Here is a 13,356-nt window from a genome sequence, read left to right on the forward strand (position 1 = left end):
TTCCCAGGATAGTAGACTATATGATTGTCTGATTCAAAATGGCCAATACCAGTCCATTTCAGCTCACTAATGCCTAGGATATCGATGTTTATGCGTTCCATTTCATTTTTGACAATTTTATCCAATTTTCCTAGATTCATACTTTGTACATTCCAGGTTCCGATTATTAATGGATGTTTATAGCTGTTTCTTCTCATTTTGAGTCATGCCACATCAGTAGATGAAGGTCCCGAAAGCTTTACTCCAGCCATGTCATTAAGGTCGACTCTACTTTGAAGAGACAGCTCTTCCCCAGTCATCTTCTGAGTGCCTTCCAACCTGGGGGGCTCATCTTCCAGCACTGTATCAGACAGTGTTCCACTGATATTCATAAGGTTTTCACTGGCTAATGCTTTTCAGAAGTAGACTGCTGGGTCCTTCTTCCTAGTCTGTCTTAGTCTGGAAGCTTAGCTGAAACCTGTCGTCCATGGGTGACCCTGCTGGTATCTGAATACTGGTGGCGTAGCTTCCAGCATCACAGCAACACATAAGCCCCCACAGTATGACAAACTGACAGACACATGGGGACCAGCAGTGTATTTGTAAACTATTTTATGAATAATTTTGGAGGTAATATAATTATGAGGTATATTATAGAAGACCTTTACTTAATTGCAGAAATAAATATTTTAAGAAGGCTCAGCTTAAACAATTAGGTTTTTAACAATGCCATTACTATAATTTGGTTTTTCTTAAAATATTTCTCTCCAAGACACGCTATGGGCAATTTTTAAGGCACAGAATATTCATGTTTCTTATTTTTATCTTTTGCTTCTTAGCCTAGACAGACAGTATAGAATTAAGCTGTATGTATTGACTTAGAACTATTTCCCTTGGAATCTATTATTCCCAGATACTTACCATTTAATTTCCTCCTCTTGTTTTTTAAGCACAAGTTGTTGCAGTATCCAAGCTGCTCACAACACCTTTTTGAAGCAATATCCTAAAATATTCGTGCACAAAAATGTCAGGATGCCTAAGCTTACCAAACTGGAGCCAAAAAGGTAATGATGTTGTCTTTTAAAAGTAAGGTTGATGTGTGTATGTAGGAAAGAACAAGTGAAATTCAAAAATGAAAAGCATTTGATCAATTCCCAGCGCTTGGTGCTAGGGAGCAACCTGGGAAATGCGTGTAGATTGGTCGGTAGGGGTCAATTCATTTTCATGTTGAGTAAAAATGTCTGTCCACTGGTGTGTTCACTGGTGTAGAGCGTATTTATTCAAACATTTTGTCAAATGGTCGTTAATGTTTTACTGATGAATGAGGTGTTTATGAAAGGACTTAATTACCCTGTGGGGTTTTATAAGGAACTTTCTTATGGAAATAGGGATTGTGGGTAGTGGATAATTTGGAGTTGTGTTATATATCAAGGAATGAATGACAAAGTTGGAAGGCTGTTGAAAGGCAATTGAGAAGTGGTTTTTACTGGGCTCCTGATTCTAGGTGGATCTGTATTTAAAGGCATTTCATGTATTTTCAAAGGCAAAGAGTGAGACCACTTGAGTCTGTTGCAGAAGGTGAGTCTGCCTTTCCTGCACAGAATGTGAATGGGTTGTCTGATCAGCATGGGATGCTGCTTCTCTCTAACTGTCCCCACTCCCAGTGGAACTGTAAAGTTCTTGCATCAGTGTAGCATCAGATCCAAAAAGACGTTTGAATGTCATTCCCACAGTTGTTCCCTGGACATCTTATCCTGAACATGCAACCTTTTCCCCTACTACTCAAGTAAGATTGGTTTGATCATCCTCCTGATCACCCCACCGCCTTTCTCCCTAATTGTCTCTCTGTATAGCTTCTCATGCCTTATCTATAAGATTGTATTGTGTTTGTGGATTTACTAGCCTGTATTTGTATTTCTGACACTTAGCAGATGGACTGACATATAATTGGGACTAAATAACCGTGTTTTGCTCCATGGGGGCTCTCTTTGCAGGCTCTAGATTAGGGAGTTGATGAAGAATATGTTTTTATTTATTTACATCAACAACATAAAGGTGAAAATGCAAATAAAGTTACACGCAAGGAGAGTAGAAGGAATGCTTCATTCATATAGCCATCAGACCCATCCGGAGCCATGTCACATCAATCAAAATAATCAGAAGAACTGGCTGAGACCCTGGGAAACAATTCTACCTGAGCTAAAATATAAGAACAGGACAAGAATGAGATCAAGGACTGCTTAGAACTGCAGTCATTATCTAAAAGTGGATTTATTCATGAGTCAATTAGGCAAGGTAAAGTTTTGGGTATTTACAGATGTAGGAAATCAAATAGAGAGGCAGCTGTTTTCTTTTTTTAAAGAGTACAGTGTTTTGACCCAGAAGACCTGGATTTGGGTATTGGTTTTGCTCAATACCAGCAACATGACTTTGGAGAAGCCACTTAACCTCTACTGCCCTCATTTTTTTTCCCTGCAGAATTATGCATTGAAAGAGATTTTTAATCACACCAGATCTTCTTATTATCATGAACTGTAAAGAGCAGTGATGTTTTATGTGGATTATGCCATATGTCAAGAAATTCTACCTTTTTCAAACAGGTTTTAAATAAAATGCAAACCATACATTATATAAAGCACGTGAAATGATTTCCATATCTCAGTGGATAGATGAAATTAACAATGCTTTGATTATCTGGCTATTATAAAAATTATTTATGATGATGTTGTGCAATAAATGATTTATCTGCTCCTAATAAATCATGATCATTAGATTTTTCAATAAATCTAATGATCATTCTTTTGAACAATAGCAAAAATTGTGGGTTGTCATAGCCGTCAGTAGTTTGAGCAGCCTTAATTCATTAGGGACAGACGGGCATAATCTCGTATTTACATTTGTATTTTGTATGTAGAAGATATAATTATTATAAATGTACTGATTAGAACAAAATTCTAGTTTTTATATAAATAGAGAGCCCTTCCACTTTTAAACTATTCTACAATAATTTTAGAACTTTTTTTCTCAAAAATGAGAGATTTACTATCTCTTCTTGCTTTTCAATGAATTCTAAGAGCCTTGGAAATATAAAGCCAGATGGCCTCCTGAAACTATATCTATTAAGGTAAAAAAAAAATATAGTTATAAAAGTGATATTGATAAATAGTTTGCAGTTTTTGAAATATAATTTTAATTTTCTATATTTTTAAAATTCCCAAGTAAATAGTGCAGGGAATTTTTATGCAGAATATGTAAACTATAGCTCAAACCATCTTTGCCTTTGAACAATTACCCAGATTTACATTATGCACTTTAATAGTGCTCAGTATTATAATGAGAAATAATTTTCAAATGTCAAGACCCTGGTTTAGGATTGCTGTGATTCAAATGTATGGGGCAAACAAAAACAAAAACAAACAAACAAAAACACTGTTACTAAGAAATCTTAATTATGGTTTTGTGTAAAACTGGACATTGTAACCACAATTTCCTGTAATTACATTCAACTACTTCTATTAAGTAATTCAACTAACATTTACCAGATCTGTACTATGTTATCAAGTAGTGTGCTGGTGCAAAGGATCCATAGGGTAAGATAATGGCCCTTGCTCCTGTAGAGGTTACAATCTGAGAAGGGCAAGAGACCTCAAGCAATGATTACACTAATAATTACCTAAATGCAATTTATCTTTATCAATGCATCTTTCAGATTAGCTCATTAATTAGTCCAGACGTGTGGCTGTAAATAACAAATCCAATTCAAAACAACAAATCATCAAAAAAGGGAGCTTAATGGCTCCCCTAAGGAGTCCTGGTGGTGCAGAGGTTAAGCACCTGGCTGCTAACCGAAAGCTCTGTGGTTAGAGCCCACCAGCCACTCTGCAGAAAAAGATGTGGTAGTCTACTTCTGTAAAGATTAGAGCCTCAGAAACCCTATGGGGCAGTCCTACTCTATCCTTTAGGGTGGCTATGAGTTGGAATCGACTCAGTGGCGATGGAATTGGATCCCTTAACCAACCAGAGAAAGGGTGAAGCTGGCCCAAGGAAGACTGGATACAGAATCAGATACACTTGCAGGTCTCTCTCTCATCCCTGCTTATATTTTTTGGTTGTCCTTTTTCTCTCCTGGTGCTCGTGGGCTTCCTCAGTGTGTCAGGGATCATGGCCACCAAGCCTTGAATGTATAACAGCTCTGATACTAGAGACAAAAGGGAATTTTTTCCCACCATCCTCAGGCAGAATATTCCTGGAAAATGAATCAAATTGGCTCAAACTGGGCCATGTATCAGCCCCTCTGCCCAGTGGTGTAGAAATGATTAGCAGAAGAAGTGGGCTGGGGCATCTTTGACAAAGAAAATAGCCACTGGAGATAAGGACCACCCTCCTGGGTATAAGATAAAACCAATACATATTAACAGTAATTATAAAAACTGTTCCATTTTTGGTGTAATAAATTTAATATGCATCCTTTGTCAAACAACAAGAAAAGACCAAGGCTTGTAATCAGTATATGCTTGGGTCAGTGAGGAAACAAATAATAAGCATCCATGGAATCGTGGAAACATATGTTAAAAAAAAAAAAACTTTTTTTTTAAATGTATTTATTCAAAACAGGACATTTTGGGGGGCTTAGAAATTCATGTATTTATAAGACAGCCTGTATTCTTGTCATTTTCATATTTGACTTTGATAAAAGTATTAGTTTTTGACCATTTTAATTCCAGGTGAGTAGTCAGCACAAAAAAATTAAATAAGTTTTAAAATAATCAGTTAACTTTAACAATATATTCACGTTAGATTCAGAAGCAAGTGTCCTTTTCTAGTTGGCATACATTAAGCAAGATCTGGTTGAGCAATGAGGGGAATTTTATTGAAAAAAGGGTGTAAGCCAAAAATAATGGTAGCAGAAGCTAAAGGGGAATCATCCATGTGCTGAATGATCGGTTATATTTTTTTCTACAAGATTCTGATTTGCTGTATCAATCAAAATAGAAGTTGACTAACTGAAAAAAAATGGTAAACTAAAATAACAGATATATCATGTGAAGAAATTATCTTTTTATAAGGAGATGAAATGAACAAAGATTAAAAAAAAAAAAAGAAAAGAAACTGAATGATTTCTACCTAATTTACACATCCATTAAATGGTACCCTTAATAAAAGTCAACGTTATTTCACCTAAGGTGGACATGCAAAAAGAAAAGAAAATGAGCAGAAAAATTGATTAAAGTGAACCGAATCCTTGAACAAGCATCAAATGTAGCAGCGAGAAGGATGATGCTTACCTCAAAACTGTGTACACCTAGTACAGGGAGAAATTGTAAAGTCGTGTCCATATGCAGCTAAGTTCACAGCCAAGATATCTAAGAACTCTTTTTGGAAATTGTGGTCACTACTAGAATCCAGCTAACAGTTGGAACTAGGTTAGAGTCAACATGCAGTGCCTTGGCTTGTAGTGTCCGTTTTGTCACTCACTAACTGTATGACTTTGGAGAAGTCAACCTACCTGGACATCAGTTATCTAATACCTAAAATGAAGTGTTTGGGCTAAATGAAATTTAAGGCTCCTTTTAGCTCTATTAATATAAGATTTCATTTTCTACTTGAAACTTCAGATACTTTAGGGAAATTTATGTGTAATGAAGATAATATTTTTGGATTATCATTTGATATGTCTTGTAAAAGTATGACTGTTTCCCACCCTGCACCCATCTTCCTTCATGGTCTTAGAGAAAAGGGCAGAGCAAACACTACTTTGAGAAGGAAGAAGATATAAAGTAGGGGCCTGTGGGGGACAGGAGGATATAGAGATAGAAGAAGTGTGCCAAGCTTGAGGATTGTTGATCTTCACTCACTCCCATTCCTGGTATGAAACTCACAATTAGAGGATGAGGGCATGTGGAAATATCTAGAGAGATACTGGGGAAGCCACAATCCTTTAAGACAGTAATAATCAACTCTGACTGCACATTAGAATCACCTGGGTAGGTTTTCAAAAATACTTATGCCAGGTCCCCATTCACCCCAGACTATCTAAATTGGAATCACTGGGTTGAGGCCAAGGCCTGCTATTAAAAAAAAATATTCCTAGGTGATTCTGTGGAGCCAGGATGAGAATTACTGCTATTGGGCTCAGATCAACATTCAGCATGAAATGAGAGTCATAGCACAGTATTGGTGAAGGGAGATGCTTAAAGATAATGCCTTTGCTTCCACTTGGCCTATGTCTAGCATGTAGGTCGTCCAGAATTTTCCGTGAATACTGGTGAGGAGAAGCTGAGATGTGGATGGGATTGAAAGACTGTTAGGACCCTGGGTTGGGAAAGAACAGTCTGCTCATATAGGAGTCTGGATAACCCAGGGATTGGTAGTTGGCAAGAATGGATGCCGTAGAAGACAAATCCAGTCATGCTCTGTCAAGGGGCCGGAGCAGACGTGCCAGGCCCTCTGCAACAGGAAAGTGGATAGTCAGTTGACAGGTCATAGGTAAGAGGAGCTGTTGCAACTTCACTGTCTTCAAAAAGCATGGAAAGTACAGACAATTGGGAAGACTAAGCATTTATGTATCCTACAAAGTTGACTAGAATAACTAGAAAGTTATTCTAGTCGAGCCATTTCAAACTGAGGAGACTAAGATGTCATAAATTGATATTGGGGAAAGGGGATCTGTGTGCTCATGACAAAATTTTAGATTCTTTATAGAAAATAAACAAGTTGTCTTCTTTGCACATCTTAGGGTTTAAATAAAATTTCAATCCCACTGATCTATTTAAATATTAGAACTATGTCCATATGAAGAGGAGTCAGTAAAATTCCCTCTAACACTGAGGAGCTGCAGAGTCCTCTCTCTCTATAAAACATTCTATTCTAAATTCTTAATGTCAAGGTAGACAGTGGTTGCTGCACAGCTAGCATGGAACCTGTCATAACTTTTTTTTTTTTTTTAAGAGAAAAACAATCAGAAATTTAATTAGGGCCCTGTAATAAGGAAAATTTCATAGAGCAATCGTAGTGTGAAAAATAAACAAACCTCCTCAAGCCCACAGTAGGGCATTAACTGACTAAAGAAGGCAGAACAGTGTAAACAAATATAAATACATAGACCATTCATTTGCATTGTATTGTGGAAGACAGTAGCATGAACTCTCCTTCATGGGAATTCATTATTTAAAAGGTAATTATTAAGTATTTACAGAGATAGCTGTTACTTGGCAGGCAAAGGCAGAAAGTTGGCTTTCCTTTCAAAGTGACTTTCAATAGACTCCAGACCAGTGCTTCTCATCTTACTCTAATGAGGGTTCTGATTCAGATCTCGGCTGGGTCTGAAGTTCTGCATTTCTAACAAGCCCCAGCTGATGTTGATACTGCTAGTCCATGGACCACAGTTTGAGTAGCAAGCCTAGAGACTACTATTTGATGTGGATTTTTTTTTCTCCTTTTAGAATGTGGGGGGGGGGGATCACTAAACTGTAATTTTTCTATTAAGGAACTTTAACCTATATTTTAAACTATTGATTCATCTGTGGACTTATTTCAGTGCTCTGATGGCGCAGTGGTTAAGAACTCAGTTGTTAACCAAAAGGTCAGCAGTTTGAATCCACTAGGCACTTCCTTGGAAACCCTATGGGGCAGTTTTACTTTTTTTTTTTTTTATAGTGCCACTGTGAGTTGGAATCAGCGGCCACAGGGGGAAATACTGTAATTTTTCTATTAAGGAACTTTAACCTACATTTTAAACTCTTAATTCATCTATGGACTTATTTCAATTAGTTAAACTACAAAGCTGTGGATGGTCTTAGATCATAATATATTCATTTTATTAAATTTAGCAGCAAATCACGTGTTGCACTTAATATGTAGAGGATGGCAGTTTGAAATCAATCACTTTGGTATAATTTCACTCAGGGCATTTTAAAGTCGAACCAGTACCTATTATCTTGAAAACTTCCATTGTAATTAAGCACCAGATCAGATAAGGAAAAGCAAGAATGTGCTAGTTTACTGTGGTCAGAAGGAGTTTCCAGATTTATACTTACTCAGCTAATGGTCATGTTTTGTAAAGTGATTTAGTTTGCGTTATGCAGTGACATAGTGTTTGGACCTGGGAAGAGTGAAAGGACTTTGGCAGTGTGCATGCAGTATGATCCCCTTCCCACAAGCCCCAGAACCCCATTAAGAGTGTCCTCCAAAGTGCAAAAGTAGCCTGAGCAGAAGAGGTCTGCTGGGGATGTTTCCCCAGGCCCAGAAGTCTTTGTGCTCAGTCACTTAAATCACCAATCAACCCAAAACTGCCAAAGCATGTTTTGTGCAAAGAATTGATAAGTTTGGACTCTAGATTCAAAAGACCTGAGGACATTCCCACTACTTGAATTGAAGCTCAGAATATCACTTTTAGATCTAAGGGCAGTAGAAACATGGGCTTTATTCTGGGTTATAAATGGTGAGGAGATTCTGTGTTTTTTCCAGACACACTTTAAAACAATCATGTGATATGGTGCACATGCCATCTAGATGGATTGTAAATTCTCTTCAAAAGTGCAATTGCAGAGATGTTGGAAAATAAAAATGTGGCAACTGAAAACCTAGAGCCAATGGATTCTGAGGGACTGACTTAAAAAAAAAAGTCTCTCTGCAAAATTGCTTTTTGAACTCTTGGTTTCCTTCTGAGGTTTTGGACTCAATTGCTTTTCCTAGCAATGTCAAAATGACCCACGCAATACAGCTATATCTAAGCAGTGCTTTTTTCGTGCTTCCTTGGATCTGCCTTCAGAATCATTAATAAATGTTTACATTACAGGCTATTTTGAAAAATACGTATTTAGCATTAGAACAAATGAGGCTGTCCTTGTTATTATTATAAAACCCTTATTATCTCTGAAATTCTGAGGTCTGCTGAATAAGATGCTCCCAGGGCTTTTTAAAAGTCAGGACCATGCTAATTCTGGGGCTTGGAACTAGTTGGTTTGAATAAGTTCTCAGGAAGTTATACGTAAGCATGACCTGGGAATCTTGTTAAAATGTAGATTCTGATTCAGTATATCTGGGGTGGAAATGCAAATTCTTGACAGGGGTTCAAACAGGAATCAACTGGTTAGCCCTGGCAAATTTTATTTCATTTTCATTCGTTTTATTTTGTTCTAATAAGAAAAGTGGAAATTTATACTCTCTGGAAAGAAACTTCATGATAATGCTATATCCTTTATTTATTCATTAAAACAATACATACTGAGCACTGACTATGTACTAAGTGCATGTCAGACATGGTTCCTGTGTACAGATTGGTGGCACTGACAGACATTGAGTAAGAGGCAACAAGTATAATATAGTAGGTATCATGGGGGACTACAGGGAGGGATGGGAATAGATTGTACTAAGAATGCGTACCTTAGTGAGAATGCTTACATTGGGGCAGGTGGTATACTGGACGATCAGGGAGAGCCTTCCTGTGGAAGGCTAAAGGAAGATGCTTAAGTTGAAAGATCAGAAGAAGGGAAAGAGTCAGAGAAAACATCATGTGACATTCTTCATGTTATTGATTATCCAAATGCTGGCAAAGTTATCTTAGCTGTTACTCTAATCACCCAGTTTGGTAGTTGTCACAGACAAGTACTCCTGTAGGTATCAGGGTGGGGTGGTGGTTGAGGCGGAGGCAAAAAAAAAAAGGTAAGGGAGAAATGAAGGATTGTCGTGCCAGCTCATGAGAGCAACATTGGGACGTTTTGGAGATTTCTGTGAAGAGAAGATCTCAGGGACATTTAAAGAGATCTAATTAACTATTTCATCCATGCTCGATGTTGTCCTTTGTGGCCCAAATTAAACTCTCTGTCGTGACATAAAAATATAACCCTGGATGCCCTGGGCCCTATTGTAGTAAAGTGATGGCAGTTTGTAGAAGTTGTCTGCAAACATAGGATTTCCTTGCATTAAAGTGAATCATTAAAACACAGTTTTAAGCCTGACTCTAAAAAAATGCCACTAATAATTACATATGCCACTGAGGAACGATGATTATGCTAAAAGGAAGGCCCTTTTCCTATGCTTCCTTTCTTCTTTTTTTTTAACTTTACTTCAGATGAAGGTTTACAGAACAAAGTAGCTTCTCAGTAAACATATTGTACACATGCTGTTTTGTGACATTGGTTACCAACCCCAAGGCATGTCGACACTCTCCCTTCTTGACCTTCTATTCCCCGTTACCAAATTTCCTGTCCCTTCCTGCCTTTTCATCCTTGGCCCTGGGCTGGTGTGCCCATTTAGTCTCCTTTTGTTCTATGGGCCTGTCTAATCTTTGGCTGAAGGGTGAACCTCAGGAGTAACTTTACTACTGAGCTAAAATGATGTCCGGGGGCCATACGCTTGTGGTTTCTTCAGTCTCTGTTAGACCAGTAGTAAGGCTGGTCTTTTTTAGTGAAATGAATTAGAATTTTGTTTTACATTTATTTTCAGCTTTGTCCAGGACCCTCTGTTGTGATCCCTGTCAGAGTAGTCCGTGGTGGTAGTGGGGCACCACCTGGTTATGCTGGACTCAGTTTGGTGGAGGCTGTAGTACTTGTGATCCATTAGTCGTTTGGATTAATCCTTCCCTTGTGTCTATGATTTTCTTCACTCTCCAGGTTTTCTTGCTCCAGATGGGGTGAGACCAGTGTTGTATTTTAGGTGGTCACTCACCAGCTTTTAAGACCCCAGAAGCTACTCACCAAAGTGGGTTGTAGAACATTTTCCGTATAAACTATGTTATTCCTATGCTTCCTTTCTGATGGGGTTGATTAGGAGAGTCTGGGAGTAGGCACTGAGGAATGCTGAATTGCTCTACCTGGTACAGGTATTCTAATGTGGAATTTGTGGAACAATCCAAGAGTGAGAAAGGGCAGAGACTAAAGGAGAGGAAGGAGTGAGTGAGGAGAAACCATTGGTGCCAAGGATGCAGTGAAAACATTTAAAACGAACTATTAATGGCTTTCAAGTCTGCTGTGTCATATGTGACACATCTCTTTAGGACAACCCCAATGTTTGGTAAATTCTACCACACTAAGAAATGCTGTTAGTAGTTGGTTTCGTTCGGTTTTTTTTGAGAAAATGTAGAAAAGGACTGGGTTTCACTCCTGGATAAACAAAACATAGGACAAAGATGACCTCAGAATATAATCTCCCAGAGAATTGCTGAAATCTTAGAGAGAGCTTTGCAATTTCATGGATTTTCATGGGACCTTATTTACATCTTAAGGAGCCAGTAGATGCCAGCTGGTATCATTTTCGTTGCAAAAAATTTCTCACCAATATCCCGATATTGGCAAACTGTGATGCTATCAGTTAAGAGGTAGTAAACCTGGTGAGATTAGGAGTTCAGCTCAAAAAATAATGTGAATGCTGATGTCTTGTCTTACACATCCCATTCACCAAAGACCATGTGAAACTAAGAAGGAAAAGCCAGTCTTTGATTCAAAGCGAGTCAGTTCTTTGGTTCAAAACAGTATAGTTGAAAAATTGGAGCTTCTCCCAGATTGTGTACTATTGATGGGAGGAAATTTGCCTCCCTATGTCCCTAAATTGGCCTTCCATTCCCTAAATTTCAGCACCCCATTCACTGTTTAGATTAGCCCTATGCAGCTAAGATCTACTTGGGGCTAGTCAAGAAGAGCAATTCTAATAATTCATAGGCCACATTATTTCTGCATTCAATTCCTCCTTTCAGTTATGTAAAAGAAAGTCTAGCTTGAATGATAGTAAAGCTGAAAGGCTAGGATGATGTTTTTTCATTACTTTTAAACAATTAATTATTATCAAATCCTGTACAGAGAGATCAGCTAGCACATAGACTGAAAAAAGGCAGTCGGAATTAAGGAAGGTCATTATTGACTTCAGAATGTTAGCAGAGATGAAAGTGCAATTGCTTGTAAGGAAGCAGAAACAAGTAGAAACAGTGGTTCTGGCCGACTCTTTATTGAAAGGAAAACAAAGAAAGCCTTACTACTGAGGCAAGGTTGGCTCTGGAAAGTAGAAATGGGAGTGGAAAAAGGAACTAGATGAAAGCTGTTTAGGAGAGTGTATCAGAGTTCAACACACAGCTAATTTAAGAATGTTGAACAAAATCAAGAATTAGTTAAAATTAGATAACATAGCTTTGTAATCATCTGGTGAGCGACTAATTCAGCAAAGTTGTGTGGGTGGTTAAAGTGGAAAAATGGAAATGATTCACATCTGGGTGTTGAGATAGTGAATGCTTCTTTGCCTTTAGTAGGAGTAGAGTAAATGTTTGCTTAAATGGATTGTGAATGGAGGAAATTTAGTTATGAGTAAAGACAGAGCATGGTATTTGATTATCATTTTATAAACGTGTGTAAGTATATCCCTCTATTAAAGGCTGTCTTAAAGGAGCCCAACGTGTTTGATTACAGCCTTTTGATTTCAATTAATTTTTAGGGGGTAAATCTGGATAATAATGATCTTTAAACAATTTGAATTTCTTGCATGTTTGTATAGTTTGTAATGTATTCTGGAAAGTGTGTTGCTACTATATACTAAAGAATACATGTAATTCCAGCTGTTCATCTTTGTGCATTTTCTATTGCGTTTTGGAAATGAAATGAGAAGACTGAGTTTGGCAGGGATATTCGTTTAGTAGAAACCAGGGAAATATTACTTACCTCTGTCTAGCCTTAAAATATTCTTTCTTATATTATAAAAGATGACAGGATTCCAATGTTGACTGTCAAGAGTTTATAATGGAGCTTGCCTTTGACTCCTTCATTTTAACGTTGGATATAATTGGCAATGTGTGGAACAAAGTCAGCATTCTTGCTAAGCACAGTACAAAGCTTACAATTCACCAACTTACATCCTGGAGGCTGGAATTTCCCCATATTTATTTTGTGTATTTGGAACTAGTGATAATTAAACTAAGCTCAACAGATGGCTTTAACTTATTGGGCTTACCAAATTCAATTAGTGTTTTTAAGAGTCAGCCTGACTTCAGTTTCTAAAAAAATGGGCAAAGATTCATTTAGCAAACACCTTAAGAAAGGACCCAATATAGTACTCTGGCTTCAGTCACTACCTAGAAAATGTTGTATGGCCTTAGGAAAGGCAGGTAAAGTGTGTTTGAAAGATTTTGGGGACTGGTAAAGAAAAATCTCGGAAGAGCTATAGTACAAGAATACACAGAGGACCATATGTTGCAATGCCCTTTGGATTCAGTCAGGTCTGGGTATGAATTTCAGCTCTGCAGTTTGGCAGTTATGCTGCCTTATGAAAATTACTTCATATGTTGAACCTTAGTTCCTTCATTTAAAAAATGATGACAGTAGTGTTTACTTTACAATGATGTTGAAGGATTAAGTATGATAGTACCTGAAAAATTATCTCCACAGTATATTTCTA

General features: G+C 37.6%; 1 protein-coding gene across 1 annotated transcript in view; it reads left to right on the forward strand.

Annotated features, from left to right (window-relative positions):
• The window catches only part of CNBD1 (cyclic nucleotide binding domain containing 1), a 378,419-nt gene that overhangs the window by 35,442 nt on the left and 329,621 nt on the right, over positions 1-13,356 (forward strand). Inside the window, exon 3 of the mRNA XM_023545853.2 lies at positions 930-1,043. Within this exon, the coding sequence (XP_023401621.1) occupies positions 930-1,043 (114 nt within the window). The remainder of the gene's footprint in view (positions 1-929; positions 1,044-13,356) is intronic.

This window comes from Loxodonta africana, chromosome 14, assembly GCF_030014295.1.
Source record: "Loxodonta africana isolate mLoxAfr1 chromosome 14, mLoxAfr1.hap2, whole genome shotgun sequence".
NCBI classification, from domain to species: Eukaryota; Metazoa; Chordata; class Mammalia; order Proboscidea; family Elephantidae; genus Loxodonta; species Loxodonta africana.